Source organism: Myripristis murdjan, chromosome 15, assembly GCF_902150065.1.
Source record: "Myripristis murdjan chromosome 15, fMyrMur1.1, whole genome shotgun sequence".
In the NCBI taxonomy this organism is placed as follows: Eukaryota; Metazoa; Chordata; class Actinopteri; order Holocentriformes; family Holocentridae; genus Myripristis; species Myripristis murdjan.
The window spans coordinates 22,222,453-22,246,042 of NC_043994.1; the positions used below are offsets into that span (position 1 = coordinate 22,222,453).

A 23,590-nucleotide genomic window follows, 5' to 3' on the forward strand; every position below is an offset into this window, starting at 1 on the left:
GAGTGGGAACAGTTTGTCATGGCACATGATCCCCGCAACCATCACCGTGAGTTATGGAGTCTTTCCCCTGCTTCAGGCCTCTGACTGGTGTTTTGGCACTGAAGGCTCGTAGGAGGAGAGCCTTGAAGTGTGTTCCCTCTTTTTCAATCCAAAGCAAGTACTCTGGCAAGCCCCAGCACCTGGGCTTGTGAAGGACACACAGTTCGTTATACTGAGGATTAAATATCCAGCACATTAAGCATTCAGCCAATGGAGACTTAGATTTGTGTTCCCTTTGCACCTTTTTGCAATGAAAAATGTTTACGTAAAGGTATAATTGTGGTGGAGCATTTGTTGAAAAACAGACCTTGGCTTGCTTTCCAAAAAAAACTGCTGGTGTTAGAGAAGTATTTGCATGCAATGTAGGTGAAATTACTTGTTGTTGTACAATTTGGTCATTTATGGTCGTAGTAAATCAAGTCCAGTTGTAGTGCGTTTTATTTTGGTTAGCACGGAGGTTTTCCTGTACCCACGGTGGCCCGATTTGGCCCTTCGCAACACTAAAAATCAAATTTCATCCGAAAAATAATGTCCTGAGGATTTAGCTGACTCATGCAAGTATGCTCTTTTATGTGTTTTGATTTGTGAATAAGAGCTATTTATCAAAGGCTGCTTAAACGTTAATTGCGCTCCCAGGTCAGGATTTCACTTCCTTCCGTTCCTCTTGTTGCCGACAGTTTTTCGGAGGGGCCAGGCGGGCTTTTCATGGGTTCGTGTGTACAGTGCATTCTGCGAGGATCCAAGCACAATATTTTTTGTAACTTGAGAGCACTGTGCCCCCCCCCCCTCCAAGTGAGAGCTCTTGTTGAACGTGGTGTTGCACCCTTTTTCTCAGTCTGCTCTCTGCCCCCAGATTCCACTTGGATGGGACTGCTACTTTGACTAGCTCCATATGGAATGCAGGAAGAACTCCAGTAAATGCTGGCTCAGGCACACAGTGAAATAATTTGTGGTTTGTTTTTTCTTACAGACTATAAGCAGAAGTATGGGGAAGAGCATGGCTCGTGCCAAGCAGGGATAGCGGGTGTTTTTACGGAGGTCAGTAACAGTGCATGTTCATCTTTTTAATCCATGTGATACCCTGTTTCTGTTAGTGTAGTCATACTGTTAGTTGTCTGCTCTTTGTCCAGACTTTGTTTTGTTGTCTGGCTCTCAGAGTCCTTCAACATTAACTTCAGCCAGAGATCAGCCCGTCTGCTGTTTGCTAAAGTGCTTGAAACACTTCAACTGTTGTATTAACAATGACTTCACCAAGATATTTATTAATGAACAGTTTTATATAAATAGCTTTTATCTACCTTCCATGAAGTTTCTGGTTTCTTATCTGTATGTAGATTATTATTTCATGTGTTGCGTCAGTGTATAATATGACAAAAAAAATTAACATCACCAGCTGCCCATCAACCTCCATGAGTGCCAAAGTTCATTTTTTTTTCACTCACTCTTTGTTGACTTTTTGATCTGTGTGATTTTGAAAATAGTTGCCTCTGAGGAGTGAAAACTTCACTTATAATATTATAGGAGAAATGCCAATTTTTTTCATTTCTTTTCATTTGTAATGCTCCCCAAACTGTTTAAGACACTGAAAGTTCTGTATAGTCAAGCTCCTAACATAGGGCTGAGCGTTAAAATAGTAACAATAATTATCATAATACATTTTCCTCAATATAAACATTTTAAAAAATGTTTAAAAAAAAAAAAAAAGCTCACTAAAATTTCCGTATAATTATGTCCCATGATTGATGCACAAATAGCCAATCATATAGCAGGAGGAGAGAATGGTCCAATTACATGCCAGGTTATGAACGAAGAGACACAGACAACACACAGGAACTTCATGCTGTTTTATTTTGGAGGGCTAAAGGAGATGAGCATAGCAAGGTTTCTACAGATGTCACTCAGCAGCAAAAAGTAGCTTTTACATGTGACACAATAATTATTTGATATATATTGGTGTAATTGTCTGATAAGATAAATTTTATCATGACAGTATTTTTTTACCATATCGCACAGCCCAGTCCTTGCAAAAATATCTAAATATGATTGAAACTAGCGAAGACCTTTCACTCCCAAGCATTTGTCTCCACATGCAGGTAGGAAAGCTCACCGTGGCCTCACCTGACCTCTGCTCCGTTCCACAGGAGCCTGTGCTCAAGGAAAAAAAAAAAAATTCCCTCCCATGACAGCACTGAAGTACACACTAGGCACACTGTCTTTTTTCCCTCTAATATATTATGTCACCCATGGGAACAAAATAACATTTTTTATATCTTATTAATACCTGTTGGTCTTAAACAATTGTCATTTGATGCCCAGTCTGGTTTGTAATCAGTCTAGGAAGGTGAGGTTAGTAGAGGAAGGTCAAATAGATTTAACTTTTAAATATCTGCGGGCAAAACTGTGAGAGGAAAATGTACATATGGAAAAACCTCAGAATTTGAAAAATGGGCTTTATGTTTGACAAGTTGAGACAATATTTCCCTGAAGTTGCCTCCAGATATGTTCAGTAAGGGTCCTTCTCAAGCTTCAAATTACAGTTACGCTCAATTAAGGACATACAGTACAGTATGGTGCACACTAACTTAATGTAAAATGTGTCCTCGGGCCACAGGAAAGCTCCTAGGGCGGATCGAGTCTCACTGGACGAGGATCTTTAATAGCGAAAAGTCTCATTGAAGAATGTGGAAATGCCAAGCCATGCTTTCTTTTTTTTTTTTTTTTTCACTTCCATTTTATTTCTGCCAAACATCATTTTCAACCTCAGCAGCAGGTCTGTTGCTAAGTTTAAACACTTGAAGTCTCCACTGAAACTTTTTTTAGAAGTTGGACAGCGCATGCACACACACTCATAAATATACATGCAACACAAGCTCATGCACACACTCACAAACATGCATATGAAAGTGTACGCACACACACGCACACAGAAAGAGAGAGAGAGAGAGAGAGAGAGAGAGAGAGAGCTTTGGTTGCACAAGATGTTTTCCTATTCTAGTCCAGATATTAAAATGCGGTCAGCTCGCTCACATGATCTGCTTGTTGGACATTTTACGAGACATTGTATGATGTGTTATAAGACAGTGTCAGAGCGCCTTTTTAAGTCTTGCCCAAGGCTGTTATGAACGCTTCGCATGGCCTGAAAGAGTGGAACGAATTGGATGAGGGGTTTGAATCTAGCACCTCATCAAACCGGCAGAATGTTATCTCCATCTATCAGAGCAGAGCACGAGTCACACCGCTTTTCCTTACGCACCAAGAGACTGAGCACAGCACAAATCATGTTTAGTTTAGGTAGGTCTGCTCTTATTTATTTATCTCTCCGTCCCATTAAACATGATAAGTATGAGCGCTGTGCAGATGGAGCGAGAAAGCTGCAAGGAGCGCGTTAAGTGGAATCTGACCGAGTTACATAACATGGTCTCTCTCTAGTCATGTGAATAAAAAAAAAAATAAAAAGTCCAACTCACTGGGAGAGTCAGAGTAGTATCTGTTAAAGCCTTTGGACAGATTCTCCTCAAGGAATGTGAGGAATTTAAAAAGAGAGAGAGAGAGAGAGGGAGATGGACAGCTGTAAAACCTTATCCCGGTCTGACCCGTGGTCAGTTTGCCTAGTGGTCCGCAGATGTTTGACATCATAGCACTGGGATGTGCGTGCTCAATAAGGTCCTCATTGTGTTTAGTTTGTTTGTATCAGGGATATGGAGAGCTCAGTGGTCAACAATATGAGAGAGATTTCGGTTTCTGTTTTGATTGGCAAAAAAATAAAAAATGAGGCCTCGGGTGATGTGTTTCATGCCGTTAATGAATCTCAGTGTGCTTACAGTACGTTCTTCCTCTCCATTTTCAAGTGTCATGATCTGGGCCATTTAATTCCTGTGAACTGTCACAACAAAAAGCTGCGAACAACACATCTCACCGCTGTAAATTTTGCATGGGCTCTGAATTCCTCAAAACATCAAAGGAAGCCGCTACAGCTGGCATGTCGTCTGGCGGTGTGGTTAAGAGCAGATAGCACAAACAGTCTGTGGCCACTGGTTAACCAGAACTTCACCCAGCAGCACTTTTTTTTTTTCCCCCCTGTTACTTCTTCTCAGCGGGCTCTGGACGTGCAGATAGTATTATGAGCGACAGCCGCAGTCAGAGTTTATCTTCTGAATTGATTGGGGGCGGGTGGTCTCGTCGCTTTCAGGAGCTGGTGGTGATGGGGGCACCAGGGTCGTACTACTGGACTGGGACGATTAAGGTGTACAATCTGACTTCTGACACCTTCTACAGCCCAAACAAAGAAGAAGTGGACTCCCACAGATACAGCTACCTTGGTGAGAGTCGGCTTTTTGAGGATGTTGCTTTTGCTCAAGAATTTCAAACACTCCAGGGAACTCTGACTTTTCACCTCTGTGTCTTTAGGTTACGCTGTGACTGCTGGGCATTTCTCCTCTCCTAATGTAATAGACATTGCCGCCGGGGCGCCTCAACACAGCGGCAGTGGAAAAGTAGGCACCCCGTCTTTTGTATTGTTTCTCTAAATGTGTTTCTGTGCCACTTGCTACATTGATTTCTTTGCTCTCTCTTGCCCAGGTTTACATATTCAAAATTGATGGTCTATCTTTGGTGAAGAGTTTCCAAGCCTCAGGGAAAATGGTATGAGCTTGGATGTGGTCTAATGTTATTCAGAAAGGTCTCTGACACAGCCCTGTTTCTAATCTCCGCACATATTTTGAGCCGAAGCTATGGTTTTTCTATCATCAAGTCGGCTTCTATCAGAGAGAACGCAGCACTGTTTGTTTAATGCAATCTATCTCTGGGATTATGTAGTTGACGCTCGTGAGACACGGCAGACACGCTACTCTAATTGCTTTCTGAACGAACCGCATTGTTTACGTCAAGCGTGCATTAAGTGTTAAGCGAGCAACAGCGGTTTGAAGAGGAGACGCTCTTGCCAGAAACCAAAGCCAGGGAGGTAGCTAATGCTTTCCATTCAGAGTAAATAAAAGAAAATCAGGGTAGATCAAAGACCTAAGTTGTGTAAATATCCCTTTAATATCAGTGTAGATATGAAAGAGACTATAAATCCAGTCAGATTGAGGAGCGGATGAGCTGCCTGTCTCGAGGGGACGGGGAAAATGCATCTCTTTGGCGATGTGGTCTGACCCAATGCTCTGTGGCTCGGCTTGGTTCCAGATGGGCTCTTACTTTGGCTCCTCATTGTGTGCAGTTGATCTGAACCAGGACGGCCTGTCAGACCTGCTGGTGGGGGCACCCATGCACAGCCAGCTCCGGGATGAGGGCCAGGTGTCTGTGTACCTCAGCAAGGGCAACGTGAGTGGGATCTAGGGGGTCAGCGGGAACATAATATCATAACTTGCAGGTTTATTGTACTATGTCATGTAGTACGGTGAGACCCCTACAGAAGTGCTTTCCTGCACCGGTATTGCTATTATTATTATTATTATTATATTAATACAGTGCTGAGCTTTCAGATACATTCATGCTTGATTCATTTCAGACTGCAGGTGTTATCATATTATTAAAATGACACAGTGGAACAGTGTTTGATTCAGCGGTGAGATTATTTTACTTACTAAGATTAGGGTCTCCGTTTGTACCTTTTAAGCTGTTACTATTAGTCAAAGGGAAAAGCTCAAGTAATTTCACGTGTTCCCAGCTCAGCATTATTGGAATTTTTTTACCCAGGCCAGTGCATGAACTATTCTGTTGCCTGGTTGTGTTTTCAGGGGGTGATGGAGGAGGCAGGGCTCCTGAACGGGGACAATGCCTACAACGCACACTTTGGAGAATGCATCGCCTCGATTGGAGACTTAGACGACGATGGTTATCAAGGTCGGTACAAAATATTAATTCGTTATAGACGATTATAAACAGTTTGAAAGGAGATTGGACAGTACACTTGTTTGCTTTGAGTTTTTATTCTTCATTTTGACAGTGGAAAGATAAAGAGGAAGACAGGAGGGAGAGCTCTGCTGGGACTCGGTCCCAGGACAGCGCAGGCACATGTGTTTCCGTAGGCGGGAGACTTCACCAGTCAATTGTCTCGGGGCACATATAACATTTTGTAACAGTCACAGGTCATTACCAGCCTCTGGTCAGAGGTCAGAATGGAGACTGAGTTTTAGCTTTTTTTGGTATTAGCTCTATAATAACCCTCCTGTGGTCTATGAATCTATAATCTTGGCAGTGGCAGCCCCTGTGTAATGCTGTTCAGCGTCATTAGGGTAACATTGTCCTGTATCCAACTAACAAAGCTGTTTCCTCTGTCATCTGGAATGTAAAAAGGTCATCCAGTTTATACTATTTTCAGCGTCGGCCTATGAGCAAACGTTGGCCGGCCGAGATGCTCGGTAGGTGCAGCGAAACCCAGACGTTCTCACAGACGCTTCACTTTGATTACCCTGTGGTGAGGGAGGATCTTCAGAAAATACTGCCCTCTCTCACCCTTGTGTGCTCAAAATCATCCAAATGGAGTTATACACAAACACACACACACACACACACGCAGGCGTACATTTACACTGTCTGTTTTCCTGGCACTCGTCGGCTTGGCTCCGAGGGCTCAACTTGGCATGCGGCTCACACTCCGGGCTGGAAGCTGTTCCCCGGGTTTCATCTTTGTCTTTAGATATGCTCCAAGGCCTGCAGCCTGGCACCGTGTGTGTGGAGAAAGATGGCAACTGGGAATTATAACTCACCAGGCCTTACAGAGTGCAGAAAGATTCGGACTAGACCCCTAAACTGACACTAATCTACCATAACAACATAGCGGCTATAATTCAATTTGAGAAAACTGCCATACAAATCAGCGTATATGTTCTGCTTGCCGAGTCGCTTGATTAACTCTACCTTTATCTAGTAAGCTGATTATAGTTTAATATTCACTACAAGAGTGCTACTGACCCCGTTTTGATCACAACCATTTGTGCTTTGGTATGCTGCACTACATGGCAAAGGAAATGTTGTGGTTTCAGAGAGGAAAGTGCATATATGGGCTTTCTCCAGAGATGGGAGCAGGAGACGTTGTTTCAAGCTTTTTTTTTTTTTTCGCTGGCTCTTTATAGTCTTTTTTTTTTTTTTTTTTTTTTCCACTCTCTCAGAGTTCTCAACAGCTTTTATGGCCACTGACAACACTTAAGTGTCTATTAAGAGACTCACTGTAACAACGTGTTTCACAGGCACTGGCCAGCACACACTGAGCCGAGGGTTAATCAGAGTCTTTATTCTTACACTCACACACATTTGTGTCTGCACTCATTCATTTCTTCGCAGCTTTTTTTTTTTTTTTTTTTTTTTTTTTAATAAAACTTGTGTCTCTGCCCTCTGTTTTAGATGTTGCCATAGGAGCTCCTAAAGAGGACGACTATGGAGGAGCGGTCTATATCTATCATGGAGACGCCACAGGAATTATCAGCAAATACTCCATGGTAAAGACTCTTGATGCTGTTACACACCCCATGCCGAGGACTCACACTTGTTTACTCTTAGGTTATAAAACAGTGCTGTTGAGGGACATTAAAGGAACAGTTCACCCAAAATACAAAATAACTAAGCCGTGCTCCCCTTTACCTCTCGTTCAATCTGTCCATCCAGATAATGTCTGTGATTTTAGGAGGTTTCCAGTATGCTGTGACCCACCTCTCTCTCCCAGCACCCTGATGCAATCCCACTTGGATGGGTATTGTTTTGTGGTGCTCAAACCATCAAAAATTTCCATTTGAAACTGAAACTGGCAAACTGCATCTATCCACAAACAATGAGTACAAATTAGAGGCGGATAGGTACATTTTCCCAGTTTTCTTGGTCAGGAAATAGCTCCCAGAGAAAAAAAATCTTCACCCCCCCCCCGATGGTGGTGGATTATGACGGGTATCCATGTCACTGTTTTCATGAAGAGCTGTTGCTGTTGAATTTTTCGCATATAATTTTTTTGATGTTTTGAGCTCCACAAAACAATATCCATCCAGCACCGATGTACCGCGGTGAAGGGAGACGGAGAAGACCGCAGCAGACTAGAAACGCTGCCAAATCATACAGTAACATCAGGATGGATAGACTTCACAAGGGATAATTGGGAAAATATACATACACACACACACAGACACACATTAATTTGAGTGAACTGTTCCTTTAAACCTTAGATGATTAGTCTGTTAGGGACTTAGAAATATGAACTTTTCTGTCCTCATTTTACAATTTATTTGTCACAGTATTCTTCACCGTCACATTCTGAGTTTTGCCGAACAGCAGTATGTCCATTCCTGCATCTGTGTGTGTGTGTGTGTGTGTGTGTGTGTGTGTGTGTGTGTGTGTGTGTGTGTGTGTGTGTGTGTGTGTGTTGATGCAGCAGTTTGGTGAAGTCACTGAGTAATGTGTGGTAAAGACCCAGGTGGTAGTATAGCCTTGGGAACACACTTTCCACCCACAGAACTCAGTATGAAGCACAGGCCGTTCCTCAGGAGCTTGTTTTCATTAGTGACTACAAAGCATTTCCATGCCGAAAATTAGCCCTCAAACTCCCACATAAAGTAGTCCATCGTCATAACTTAAAATACTCTGCCCTGCCTTTCAGGAGTCTCCCTTTTTGATGCAATAACCCCTGTGTTGTTGTAAGATTAGGGCACAGAGAGCGCTGTGTTTTAGTAGCGAGCTCGATCCATTTAGGCTCGGTGTGTACAGAGTTGCTCTTGCATGTCCCCTGGCAGGTCTTTCTGTATTATTAATCAAAGAGAAAGATCACTTTTTCATTTTCAGCTGTGTGGTCCTCCTGTTTCTCAGTGGGTTGAGCATCTGCCAGGGTTAGGGCTGCGATTTCCAACTGGGCCTCCCACATTAAATGTATGCACTCCATGGTGCCTCGAGGCGCGTTGGATTCAAGCGTTCGCCAAATAGCATATGTGAGCACCACTATAAAGCCAGGCTCATTTAAGTTAACATTTTTCATCAGAAGCAGAGGAGGGGTTGCTTCAAACAAATACGAAGCAGCTATGCAAACAAATACAATAAAACAAAATAATTTATTGAATCCTGTTGTGTAATCTTCCATTTTAACCCTCCTATTATATTTTGGGTCAAGGGGATCCCATTCAATGTTTAACATCTCAAAAAAGATAATTAACTTTTTTTTTTTGCTGTGTATTTAATGACTTTTCCTAATTTAATGGGGATAATTGAATAGTAAGTAACATGTTGATATGTTTTGCTGCATGTCATCCTCTCTCTCTCGCTTGTGTTTCCTATTTCTCTCTACTGTGATAGTAAAAAAAAGCAGAAATGCAAAAATAAAACAACATCTGTGAGAGAAAACAACAAAGCTATGTCCCACAATGTGTTTGTGTTTCCATGTTGAGGCCCATACGTTATATGGGGGCTAATGTGTTGTGTTACAGAGGCTGTCTGGGCGCGGTGTAAACCCCGGGCTGCAGATGTTTGGCCAGTCAATCTCCGGCAATGTGGACATGGACGGCAACGGATACACAGGTACTTTCACACAGCACAGAGTTAAGGCTCGAAGGAATCTCCCTAGCAAAACCCAGGCCATAACATGAACATAACGTGAAGACATCAAATAGGAAAAGGAGGCAGTTCTCTTGCCGTTTTTACCCTCGTTCTCCTGCAACTGCAGTGCAGCAGACTCGTGATGCAGAGGCATCTTGTTTACTGCATTCCACAATGGACACTCAGACTTGGACGGCATAACAAGCAACAAGTGGGGCTTCAGTATTAAGGAGCTCTGGGCTTGGCTTAGGCGTCACACGTGCTGAATACAAACTATCACACAAATATGGAAATGAGCAGCTCAGCCTTTTTATTCACCAAAATGAGGGAATTCCCTTCCCAAGGCTTTTAAGAGATGCAAGCTCTGTGGACATTTTTAAACAACAATTGAAAACTTATTCATTCAGCATTGCTTTTAACTAACTGCAATGCATCCTTTTATTCTTTTATTCTGTTCTTTTTCATATCTTTTATCTATTGTTTTTATGTCATCCTCTGTTTTACACATTTTTCTGTCTCCACATCCTCCTTTGTCTTATCTCCAGATTTTATATATCTCATTGACTGTGTTTACATGGACTTTAGTATCCCGGTTTTGAGGCTTATCCCGGCTTTGAGCATATTCGGGATATGATGTTTACATGGAACACAGAGAAACCCGGTTATTCATATCCCTGTATACATGATAAATACCAGTAACCCGTTTTCTGATCACTGCATCCTCTCTGCGCAGGCGTGTCGTACGTCTTTTACGTCTTTTATTTACAACAGATTGAGCGGGAAGTGTGATATATTTATTATATTTAGAAGTAAGCCAAACATGAGACCTCTGTGGCTTCTAGCGGGCTTAGCGTTAATAAATACTAAGTACTGCTTCTTCAGTATTTCCACCGCGACCTAAGTTGTTCAACGGTGCTCAACAAGTAAGCAAATGTAGCGTATTCCCTCAGAAGAAAATCTATACCGCTCATGGAGAATATCGTCAGGAAATGCCAGCGGATCCGCGCGATCCCTAAATCCTCTTTTTGTCTCCGTAATGAGCCTCGGACAGTCCTGGCTCCCAGGTCCACCAGATCATGAATGAACGGTGACGCCATCTCCAAAAGAGTTAAATGGTGAGATAGCGCCGCTTTTATAGCCGGGCGGGGTTAAACTTAGCTCATAACCTGGTCAGGACCAGGTTATGAGTTAAGCATAAGTTACCATGGTGATCTAGCCGGGTTAAAAGAGAGCCACCTTCGTGATACAGGAAAGCCTGGCTTTAGACTCAACATACCTCGCTAACCCACTAAACCTGCTTCGTAGTACACCCCTCTACTCAGCTCCACTCGGCTCGGCTCTACTCAGTACAACTGAAACCGAGGCGAGCCGAGTGGAGCCGAGTAGGTGCTAGCGGAAAATCGCCAGTAGTCATGTTGAGTTCTTTCATTATTTTCAGGCAAATTTCAGTCTTTTCATCGCTCCAAAAATGGGAAGCTCTCGTTGCCGCCATGTTGCTTGTTTATCTGGTGCGTCACTCTGGCGCCTGCGCACACGGTGGGCAGCCGTCAGAAACCGGGATAAGGTGTATACATGCTCCAGTATCCCGGCTTCTATCGGAGTACTCCAGGTAGCAAAACCGGGTTTCTTGAAACCGGGATAAGGTCATAACCCGGTTTCTGAATACGGGATATGGTGTTTACATGCACAAACACAAAAACGGGATACTTAAAAAACCTGATCAAAACCGGGATACTAAAGACCATGTAAACGCAGTCATTGATATTTGTGCAACTGATTGCCTGTTTTTTGTTCTTATTGCAGATGTCACTATTGGAGCCTTTATGGCTGATAGCGTGGTGCTGCTAAGGTGAGTAACAGCCTGGATCACTCTGTATGAGACGGCAGCATTTGTGAAAGGCAAAGCGCTGCTTCTCTTCCTTCGAGAGACATTTTACTGTCCAGCGTCGCCCACAATGTGCTCTCGTGTTGGTTGATGTGGCTGCAGGTCCCGGCCTGTCATTACCGTGGACGTCTCCATTTTCCTGCCGGTCTCCATCAACATCTCTGTGCCTCAGTGTCATGAAGGCCTGCAAAACCACAACTGTTTCAGTGTCACCGTCTGCATGCGCTTCCGTGGACGACAGCTGCCCGGACAGATAGGTAAGGAGGAGGGGAAGCCATAAAAAAAAGTGTTGAAGTTGTAATGACAGAGGCTCTCACCCCTCCCTTGAATTTATGTGGCCAGCAATGGACAAACATTTAATTAATGCTTGCACAACACAGATAAATAGGCTGCCTAATTAGAGCTGAGATCAAACCAAAGTGTCCACTGATGCCGCAATATATCACGATGCAAATGCTGTCATACTATTAATAATATTGTTTTTTAATATTGTTTTTTTGGGGGGAGGCTTTGGAACAAAATGTCTTGTTCGGTTCATAGCACTGTCCTGCATCATCAACCAAATGTCAAATTCAAGTAGGTTGTCAGAAGAGCCTGGGAGTTTAAATCCCAACAGACGGGATGTTTTTGTCCCCGGACTTGAGAATGCAGGCCAGAAAGTTTTGAAAGAGATATCAGCACCTCGTCAAGTCATAGTCAGTGCTACTAATAAACAGCCCAATCAAACGCTGACAGATATATTATGGTAATTTGGTGTTATGGCGCAGTAAAAGCCTTACTTCTTGACCCTTTCCTGGTCATTTAAACTTTGTAAACAGAATTACGCTGAGCATTTCTCTCCATACTTGGAGACAGTCACTTTGGTTAGCCTTTGGCCAGCGGCTGACTGTGGCCGATGGTTACCCTTGGGTCCATGTTTACTATCTGGCCTTTGGGTGCGGTGTCTGTTGAGCGTCGGGGTGTGGTCCTGCTCCAGTGTTTGGGGTGTGACCTTGCACAGCGCCCCCAGGAGAGCAGGAGTGCCAGACTGGCGTTACATAATGAATACGTCCTGGCCAGCGGGAATAAAGCCTCTCTGTTTGGCTATCTGGCGTACACCATGGAAAGTGCAGCACCTCATGTTTGGTGACTCCCATAATGAAGCCCTCCTTTGCCTCCTTTGCAGTGAGGTCATGGTATTCCCTCTGTTGGGGGGGGGCAAACAGTAGGCTTTGGTCTGACTGGGGCGTGTGTGCCACCCCTCCCACTGTTTTAAAAGCATGACACCCTCTTGAAGCAATTATTACAGACTGAGGCTGATTCATGCAGCGGGATCGGGTTTAAAAATGGCCAGAGGCCCTTATATGGTTTTTTCGGAAACATTTGTAATGTTTGACTTCATGCTTATGATTTCTCAACTAGTTCTGTTCCTCAACACCACCAAAAGCCAGGGGTGGAACCAAAGGGAGGGTTGTTATTGCAAACCTTTCTTTCATAGCAATGTTATTTCTGTTCCAGCAGTTGGAAAATTAATTTCCTTTGTTTGTAAATCCTGAGCTGCTCACCTTAAGCTGCTGTAATGCCGCTACAAAAAGGCTGTCTGCACGTAAAAGTGTTTTCAGTCATAGTCAATTCAGCATGACTTCATGTCAGATCTTATAATAGGTTATAATGCATACATCATCTTTTCTTTACGTCTCTGCTGGCTTGTGGCTCTGTGCAGTACATTTTTTACATGGATCGTTATGTCTTTTTTACGAGCATCAACTGATTGCTTGACCTTAGTTTGGTCTGGGATGAATTTGGAATGTGTGATTAGTTTTCTGGTGATATAAAAATGTAGCCTTTAGCAAACACATGGTCAAATTACCTTAAATTACCTTAAATGAACAACACTGTTCATCGTCGCGGAGCATAAATCAAAGGGTTTGCTGTTAAACTGAAGTAATTTTGGTTGATTTGACCAAGAAAAATCAATCACGCTTCAGTTTCCCGTATGACTCCTATTTAACTGACAGCGAACGTAGATATTTTATCTTTTTTTTTCTGATGTTTTTCTGGTGATTATCAGAAAACCAAACCCTGCATTCTTCAAGTAGTTCTCAGGGTAATCTTTGGCCAAAAAAATCATCGCTGTCAGTTTTGATCTTGTTTTTGTCTCTCCTCAGAGCTGCTGTACAACCTGACCGCTGATGCCGATAAGAGGCAGAAGAGCCAGCCCTCCCGCGTCTATTTTTCTCAGAACGGAGCTCAGGTCAGCCTCCTGAGCCAGCAGCTCAGCCTGGACATCAACAGGGAGCAGTGCCAGCGTTACACCGCCTACGTTAAAGTAAGTTTGAATAATCCGTCCCTGCTGCGTGTTGTGTTGATGTCCATGTGTACTGTGTCCTCGTGGCCTCAGCTGATCTCTCTGCTTGTTTCTCATGACCCGGAGTGCACTCACACTGACATTTTGCGCTGCGATAAGAGTTATTTAGTTATGTGGTTGTTTTCCTCTGCTTTTATCTCAGCATACAAAATTGCGGCTTTTTTTTTTTTTTAATGGCCTAATGAGTTTGGACAACCAAAACAAAAGTAATGTCACTGTTGAGTAAAAACCTTGTATGAATTTAGAAATTTCTCAACCCAACCGGTGGAGTAAGTAAGTTGAACTTAAAATGTGAAAATCACCAAAATTTTTCCCTAATATCAATATACATGACTCATGTATGAAAAATCATACATGGTAAGTAATCAGATTAGTGCTCATTCCATTGAACCAAATGGTAACGTTAGTAAAACTAAAATATTTCAAATAAAATATTTCATGCCTAATTCATGACAGTTTTTAAACATTTGCTTGGCATCATCAGTTTCAGAACTGTGTGTCATGATACTGCAAAATTGAAATATCACCACGATAATGAGAGGTTCTTTGGTTTTTCTTTAAATTTGCCACATGGTTGACTCCCACACTTTAAAGGTAATGATAAAGATAATAACTTACAATGCTGAATTATCAACCAGCCCTAGTTACAAGGCTCTCATACGACAACAGAAACGATATTCAGAGCTCAAGAAGACAAAGGAAGTGCTATCAGAGAGGTTACAGAGCGCTGCACGCTGTGAGCTCGCTTGGTGGCAGGCCAGCAGGCGTCTGCACGAGAGTTATTTGTGTCACCCTGCTGAGTTAGGGCAAAGGTAACAGCCTGGCGCTTGATGGTTTGTGAGACTGTTATACTGGGAGTGTGTGTGTGTGTGTGTGTCTGTGTTACCAGCCTCACGTGTGTCCTGGCAGAAACTGACAGAAACAGGAAACAGACTCTCCTTTGTCGCCACATAGTCACCCTATTGTGTTGCGCTGTGATTTAGCCATGAAGCCACCGCGAGGGTCCGCGTCCTGAGGGAACCATCCATGTTTCACCTCCTCCAACATGGAGGCCTGTAAATTTCACCAGGGTTTGTAAGTGGGCACTCCAGGCACTTTCACTGTGGGAAGCCGAGCTGTGGGGTGAGGAAGGGGGTTGTCATTACCACGCCTGCCTCTCCTCTTTCAACCATGCAGACAATAACAGTGATCAAGACTTAATGCCATGAAACCTGGCGTGTGTTTACCCCGTCTCTTCAATAAACCTGGACAGTTTTGAGCTTAACTCAGGAGTAAATCTAACATTTCATATCTCGAAGTTTCATTAACCTTAGTGCAATTTATGTTAAGTAGTATTTTTGCCTGAAGTAAATCTGGCATTTCAACATTTTAACCAAACATCTTCAGGTTTGTGGGTGGCCGAGTGAATTGCCACTCACACATGGTGCCTAGCTGCTGCAATATCTGCGACATCTCTTTAGCTACGAGGTAAACACACTTCACTTTAAGCAATGCTGCAAGAGCCATCCATCAGGCCAGAATGACACGGTACTTCAGAGACGAGCCGTAGTGAGGTCAGTCATTAACGTTACGAGTGTTACTTCAAAGACAGACGTCAAACTTACAACATTACATTACGTTTGTCTGCAAATTTGAATTTGGACTGCCTGGTTTGAGGTATGGAGTGAGTTGGGGCATGGATGAGGTGTCTGTTTAGTCTAGCCAAGCAGCCAGAGTTGGTTGGATTTATATTCTATATTTCCCCATGTTCATTGTGTGGATTATTATCCTATCAATCCATGTGGTCATAAAGTCCACCTGCTCAACAGCAAAAAACAGATAAGAGGCCCAGGGTTATCATACAGCAAGGTAACTGTGCAGTATCTGAATTCCAGCGGACCGCGGCTCTGACAGACTGTTTATACGCTGGAGAACAACCTTAGATTTGTATGATAGAGGGAAAGTAAAGGGAGCAAAGATTATGGCCCAGCTTGATAATGGCCTCCTTGGTTTTATCATCATATATGTTTGTCCTGAGCCTTCGGAGAAGAGCTGGAGAATCACCATAATCAGAAGTGATCTGGCTCCACTCCGGGAGAGGGTCTAAGTCTGTTTGGCCAATCTCATCATTTATCTTGCTCATGTGTCTGCCCACATGAGCCAGTCCTCCCATTCCCTCGAAGAGGTATGCTAATGGAAACCAGCTGGTTGCCCGACTGCATCCTCAGAGGGGGGCCTGTACACCCCCCGGCCCCCCTCCCAGCTAAAACATACAGTGAAAACACAGGATGGAGGCGAGTGTCACAGCAGGGTGCGGGGCTGGTGTTGTGTCAACTGGAACTCCACGCTGGCACGGGTGATGGAAAACCCGCGTGTCAGGGTTGATTGCTCAAGCCCCGGTGCTTGAGCGCCGGTGGGAGCAGCCCGTGAGCTATTCTGAGCCACACTCACGTTCGTAACTGCTCGCACGCTGACCATTTGTCGACCCCGCTTGTTGACTGCACAGTTTAAACACTTTTAAAAGACCTTTGACTTCGCATTTGATGCTAATCATTTAACTTAATCGCACACCGTTAAAGTCAGGTCTGCTCTGCATGTAAATGGAGCAACCGGAGTGGAAAAGACAGGCCCAATTTTCAGCACCTAAAATGCAGTTAAAAGGCTGTAATGGCCACTGAATAAACCACACGCGGGACAGAGGGACACATCACAAGTTAAGACAGAGAGCACGGACCACAGAAGTTAATAGTTCAATCATAACATTTTTTTTTTTTCCATCGTAATTCCTCCTGAAATTATGCAAGTCTTTTATGTTGATCATTTTAAGCATGTTTTCACTGGCAGCAGCTAACAGCATACCAGACCTCCAGATGGTCTTTGTTTGGTTATTTTTAGCTAAATAAACTACACACAGCCCTTTTACTTCAGTGGTACCTCACATTTAGGGAGGGAAAACAATTCTCTGCGATGATGACTGGCGAATGATTAGGGTTCACGTGAGCAGATGGGCGAAGCGTGAGATGGGAGTGAGTAATTCAACACACAAACACAACGCCTACTTGATACAGAAACTCTGGATGTATTACGTTAAGTAATTTCACGCAGTTGGCACATTTATCTTTTTATTTGTTATTTCTTAACTTACTGTGTCAGACTGACCACCTCCAGCCAAATAGCTTGCAGGTTAGTGCACACACACCTCACTCCTGTAGTGTTTTGAACACGTGCCAAGCTTCATGTAGCATGGCATATGATGAGGAACGCACACGAGCTGCAGGAATGCCAAGCTCTAGAAGAGCTGCCAAGACTGTAATGAAGATATTTCAGTTCTCTATCCAACTTAAAAGTGAAACAGAAAAAAAAAAAATCACATTTTGTAGTTGTAGCAGTGTTGGGAAGGCGACTTTTGTAATGTAATCACTCACAGAATTAAAAGTTACTTTGTTAAAAATGTAATAAGTTATTTAACTATTTTAATTACTTCATTAAAGTGATTAGTTATAATATCTGATAGCTTAATTATTACTTTTCTAACAAAAAATGTTGGTAAACAAGCTAGTAAACATGCTTCACACTGCACAGTAATGTTAGGGCCCTTTTCTGATTTCAGAAGGGAAATATTGTTCAATTTGCAGAACTGAAAGGCATTCTGGTCTGACAACACGTCCGCCGGCCTTGACGTGGTCGGCTGGTCACAGGCACGGCAGGCTGGCTGCTCGGAGAAACGTGCATGGATTTGATTGGCAGTCGAGAGGCAATTCAAATTCAAACAAGACAACCAATCAAAAACAACGCTCAAAATTTGAGCGCATACAGCCAAATGAATGGAGCCTGTCTGGACGTAGAGACAGCTGCTTGTACAACATCCTTCCATTGATGGTGTTGCACTCAAATGTGACGGTTTTGTTGTCTGGAAATATGTCAAAACAAGGCATTCCTGCACAGCGAAAAGATGGAAAGCAACAGAAAGAATGTTATAGCCTGTTCTACATATAAGCTTTTTACTGAAAAGAATATATTTGCATATAATCCCTTTGTAATCACCATCATTTGATTAGTAACTGTAATTTTCCACAATTTTTTTCCTAGTAACTATACTGAATTGCATTTATTTTGCAGTTCAATTACATGTAACTAGTTACTCCCCAACACTGCAGGTATGTGTGTGTGCATGATGACCCTCCTGGCTGTGCTGTATATTCTGTGAAGGACCTCAGTGTGATGTTAACATTGCCCAGCGATATGTCTTGCTGCAAGATGTAGTGCATTCATAATTGATTTCAGTCATGCATTTAGTGTTACAACCGTGTTTTTCTTCAGCGCAGCACTGAAAAATAATCCCACTTGTTTCCAGTGCTGTTGCTGAAGTGTTATTTTCCTGGTACCAGTGGGCTGATCTGCTTTATTCTGCCTTGTTTGAGCATATTCATAATCATTCCTTAAACAAGTTAAGCTGCATTGGAGACAAGTGGGATTATCTCATCCCCCTGACAGATTGTTGAGACTGAATATGAGGCTCAAGGACTTGTTAAGGTGCAGGTTGTTTTGCAGAGTTTGCTTTGATGTGCTTCGTGTCCCAGTAAATATATCATTTTAAATATTGCTTTCTTAGATGTTCAGCGCTACTTAAAAACTATTTCTGTGATCGCGTCACATGGCATGTTTACAGTTGAGGTAATTTATTCGCCGCTGTTCATGTGTTTATATTTCAGCAGCCCCATCACAGCGTACTGCACGTGTGCCTTGAATTCATGCCAAGGGCCAATGCCATTTGTGGTCATGAGCGGTATTGTGTAGCTCTGCAGATGCATCAGTCTCCAAGGAAGAGCTAAAATAGGCAGCCAAAGCCCTGCCTGTAGCAGTTGTCTGTTTAATTTAGCTCGTAAAGTATACTCCTGACGGTGCCCTGCTCCTCTGGCCTATATTCCTCTTGGTGTGTGCCCTATATCTCATGTCCCCATAACATTTCCCTGGCACCATGAGGATATTTAAAGGCCCATCAGACCCTATCCTGATGCCTGCTGCTGCTGCTGCCGTCTGTATGGTGGACATCAATCTGTCAAAGCTCAGTGCAGCGAGGCCTTCTCCAGTCTCATAGGACTCAGATAGATGAGGCTGACATATTGAGTTTAAATGATCCAACTTATGACTTTTTTTTATAAGTTAAGCTTTTCAGGCTCAGTAGATGGGGTGATTATGCTGTGTAGAGTTACAGAAGGAACCAAGTAACCCCTCTGGTTACCTCCAATAGCAAAATTGGAACAAGGTTTTCACCCATCTGTGTATCTGTTTGTCTGTTTGTCAGCAAGATAGCTCAAAAAAAGTACAAAGGGTTTTGCCTGAAATGCGGTGGACAGATAAGCCTTGACCCAAGGATCAGCTGATTAGATTTCGAGGTTTGACCTGGGATTTCTGTCATTAGACGATTTTTGTCTTTCAACCCAGCATCTGGAACTTCTGAGGCGACTGTGAAACCTGGAGCGCCAACGATAAACAATCGTAAACCACTATTGACGCTGCAGCTTTGCGAGTTTGAGGTTGTTTTTTTTTTTCAGCATTGGCAGAGGTTTTCGCTCTACCAAGTGCTTTCTAAGTTCATTAACACACAGTTTCGGCTCTGTGTGTCGAGTGATACTGTAAATGTTCCCTTGTGCCGAGTGTGAGATCCTGGGAACATGTGAGCCCCGATCTCTTTATGTTGTCTCTGTATGTTAGCAGTCAGTGTGTGGTTGCAATAAGTAAAAAAGTAAATCTTTTTTCCTCTGCCAACAGAATTTGATGGTGTTTTTTTTTTTTGTTTTTTTTCTCAGACTGTTTTCGCCCCATTCCATCTGTGTGTCTGTTAACAGGGTATCTCAAAAACTTAGGAATGGATTTACATGAAACTTTGCGGAACGGTTGTTCATGGGGAGAGGAAAAACTGAGTAACTGTTTATACCAGTTGGTCAAAGGGTTAGGATTTGGTGAGGGGTGTGGCAAACCCTCTGTTATCGGTCCAATTAAACAACAGAAAGCTCATTTCCAGTTTAGAAATAACTTGCCTTGCCAATTTCTCTGAAAACTTGGTACAGCGGTCACATAGTGTTGCAATACTTTGTGAAAATGTTTAAAAGTGGCTAGAGTTTCAGAAGCACACAGATTGAAACACATCTCATGTCCAATTTCAGGCACATTCATAAAAATGTTTGCATCTCTGGATGTGAAACCAGCAGGTAATGGGGCATGGAAGAAATATTTACCTTTTAGTGAAAATCCAACATGGAACTGACATATCTTGACTGTAGCATTGCGTTGTTGGCAATATGCGCTCAGCTGAATGCCATAATAGCACTTGTCAAAAGTTGGACTACAAAATGCTTCACAAAACAAAAGGAGCAACAGCAATATTTTAAAAAAAAAGAAAAAAAAAATCTGAAATAAATGAGACACTGGAATGAGAAACAAGTGATTCTGATTTTGTTTTGCTTGATTGAAGCAGATCAACATCCTTTGGACAGTTATCACTGACTCTACAATGGGAGAACAGTGTTTGAAAGTACATTTCCTCGTTCCAGATGTACCAGATGGTGGAGTACGCCGTGTAAGAGAAACATGGAAGAGAAAGTGCCAGAAAGTAAATACAATCACGGGGAAAAATGTGAAAGTCAATGGTTTGTTGTTGACAACTGACAGTTTCTGAGCTGCATGTTGCGGTGAAACCCACCAGTGTGGTACTCAGAATAGGTCAAAACAAATCACGAAAATGAGTCACAGTTACTGTTTGACCCAGGTCTCCTCTCCACTGACGCAGGGAGGTTGATCGAGTGAAATAGGAGTTTGCTGCATCTCACAGAGACTCCAGTAGGACTGGGGAGTCCTGACTGGGACAAACTTTGAGCCTGGCTGCCACACTGCCTGCTTTGTTTGCCTCTTTACAGTTGGACAGAAATGTGCAATTCCCTTGATGCCATTCCCCTGGTTTCATTTACCCCAGGCCAAGAAAGTTGATACAATGAAAGTGTATAGCAGGAAGGTAATCATATCCAGCTGTCTTCTATTACACAAGGCAGCAAGTCAAACACCTATTTATAAAGAGTGAGATGGAAAAATATTAAAATATACTACAGTAGTATGGTACAAAAATAAATCAAGTAGGGAAAATGCCATAGAAGCCGTTCTTGTAAGTAAGCTAAATGCTTCGTCTGCAAGTATTAGTAGTAATGGCATGGCTGTATCCTGGAAAAAAAACAAAACATTCATACTAATTTTAGAACAGGGTAGTGTTTTGGTCAGGATTTCCCTAGATGGCTGTGCCAGAGTGAACATTAGTCAATTCTTCTCCAGTTCAGGCTTGTTTTGGAAGAGCAGGCCTTACAGACAGACAGTTTTACTGTGCGAAATAAAGCTCCTCTCGTGCCGGTGTATTAAAACTATGATTGCTGCATTATTTTCATCATGGTTTCTCATTAGAGCCGCTTCGTGTGGTTGCTATAGTGAATCCATTGTTGTTGCTCGTATCGCAAGCGACCAAATGTTGGGATTTTTTGATGATTTGTTGACTTTGGCAGCAGAGCGTGCTGGGCAAAATGTTTCCTCATCGTCTGTTGGCCACGTTACTGCCACACAGTGCCACCGCAAAGCAACTTAATGGGTGGCCAACTCTGACCAAAATGAAAGAGTTGCTCTCGCCATGTTTCCCACTTCCACTGCAGGGGAAATGTGTATGTATTTGTGTGTGTGTGTGTGTGTGTATGTGTGTGTGTGTGTGCATGCGCTGAAAAAAGGATAGATTCTAAAGAAATGTTGACTAAGAGAGCAGGTCTCAGGCCTTTCTTTGAGCAGAACAGAGTTAAAACACAATGGGCTCTGATTACTTCATCGCTCGGTCTTCGTCATGATGCTTCCTTCTGGGAGCCTGACGATGACCCCTCTTTCTCCTTCCCGCTACTCAAACCATTTGTTAATGAAAGCCGCTATTGTGGCATCAGCATCCTTATTCTGCTTCCTGTCTACATGGGCAGGGTCTCCTGCAGTGGAAGTCAGGCAAATATACACATGTGAGACATTTGTTTATATGCAGCAGAGCCTGTAACCTGCCATCATGAGGTAAATTTGACAGATTTGTATTTGCGGGCCGCAGTTTTATCTAGGCGTTGCCTCGAAACAATCGTCCCAAGAATAACAATGAAGTAAAAGCGCCCCAGTTTTTTTGTGCATAGTGACCAAATCAGTTACAGGAAGCATCTGGAGGCCTCTTCTATCACCAGGATGGAACAGCCTCAAACACACAGATACAGGACTGCATGATAAAACTACACAGTTCAGAGCAGATCTTCCCCTCTGGTATCTAGTCTATCAGAACACTTTATTCCCCTTTGACCAAACCTAACATGAGCATATGAGTACAGCACAAGTTGAACTGTCAAGGCACCACACTTCTTCAGCGGTAAACATTGTAATATACTGTGATTTATCGTCATAAAGCTGTCCTTTGGACAATTCTGTTGGAAAAATTTGCATTTCCAAAATACACAAGGGTGCAAATAAAAAGCATCCTGTTTACACAGCCAGGAGGATTATCAGGATGTTGAAGGAAGTACATCTCTCAAAGAGAGGAAGTCTTCAGATGCTTATTGTTGTTGTTGTGGAGTCAAAACAGCAACAAAGTGTTTCTTATCTGCTTCTTATTATGACGTGTTAATGTCCAGGACATTCCTGTTAAACAGATTTTTAATCTCAGTGAGGCCTTTCTGGTTAAATAAAGGTTAAAAATGAATATGTATATACGTACATATACATAAATATATGCGTAAATGTGAAATTCAGGCTATTGTTTTGGCTGAATCTACTCTGTTTTCCCTCTATATGCCTCTCAGTCGTCTAAACCCAAGCCTTCCTCTCTTCCTTAAAAGGATCTCATCTGGATTCTGCCTCTTTTTTTTGCGAGGTTTGTTTTGCTTTGTCAGGGAGTCTTGATTGTGTCCTCATGGTGACTCCCCACTCCTCAGCCAGGTTCAGTTACAGTAGAGACCAGCGAGAGCGTGAAGGTAGATGGACGTGACGATGCGAGTCCCACGTCTGGAATTCTGAGAATGAAGACGCACTGGTGTCGGGCGTTTAGCGCTGATTTTCCCCGAGTGTCTCCTGTGGCTCTGTGGGGCTTCCACAGGTCAACACACAGACTCCAGGGCCATTTCAACAGATCGAAACCATGTAGGAAGCAAACCCGCTCAAATTATATGACATCATGATCCTGAAAATAGCGTAGGAGCAAGCGATGTGTCGAGAATCTCAAAATGCGAGAGGTTAGTGAGGGCACAGCTGTGTATTTTTAGGTGGACAGCTGGATCTCAGCGTGGTATTATAGTACAACAGCTCCATGTCGGCACTGGCATGAAATCAAATTGTTGTTGATAGACTGTACCAATAATAAGAGGTCAGTGATTTTGTTATGTTTGAGCAGAAAAGCTGGCCCGTTTGCCAGTTTCCAGCAGGGAACCAAGGTACCTTCCTCTCCTTTATAAATCCCAGCTGTGGTTTTAACTGTCTGAGGGTCAAATGTTGAATGCCTTTTTCATGATGCATGCGAGACCATAAAAGTTTCCTGTAATTTGTGTTTACGTGAACATTGTTTCAAAAAGCAATAAATTCATTCTGCCTGTATTCTCGTAGGCCTAGGTGATGTGTATCGCCTTATCTGCACCCCTGGGCCTTTTACTGACTGCTGTGTAATTGTATATCTAAAGTAAAGTGGTGTGTGTGTGTGTGTGTGTGTTTTGGAAGATAGTTGGGGACTAGGACCTGCTTCAGCTGCTTAATATTTGGATGGAAGTGTGGTATGCGTGCTTTTGTGA

General features: G+C 42.9%; 1 protein-coding gene across 1 annotated transcript in view; it reads left to right on the forward strand.

Moving 5' to 3' along the window:
• The window catches only part of itga9 (integrin, alpha 9), a 54,717-nt gene that overhangs the window by 5,187 nt on the left and 25,940 nt on the right, over window positions 1-23,590 (forward strand). The window contains exons 5-15 of the mRNA XM_030070915.1: window positions 1,010-1,077; window positions 4,229-4,358; window positions 4,447-4,532; window positions 4,618-4,680; window positions 5,221-5,358; window positions 5,775-5,880; window positions 7,381-7,475; window positions 9,438-9,528; window positions 11,350-11,395; window positions 11,534-11,688; window positions 13,579-13,739. Of these exons, the coding sequence (XP_029926775.1) occupies window positions 1,010-1,077; window positions 4,229-4,358; window positions 4,447-4,532; window positions 4,618-4,680; window positions 5,221-5,358; window positions 5,775-5,880; window positions 7,381-7,475; window positions 9,438-9,528; window positions 11,350-11,395; window positions 11,534-11,688; window positions 13,579-13,739 (1,139 nt within the window). The remainder of the gene's footprint in view (window positions 1-1,009; window positions 1,078-4,228; window positions 4,359-4,446; window positions 4,533-4,617; window positions 4,681-5,220; window positions 5,359-5,774; window positions 5,881-7,380; window positions 7,476-9,437; window positions 9,529-11,349; window positions 11,396-11,533; window positions 11,689-13,578; window positions 13,740-23,590) is intronic.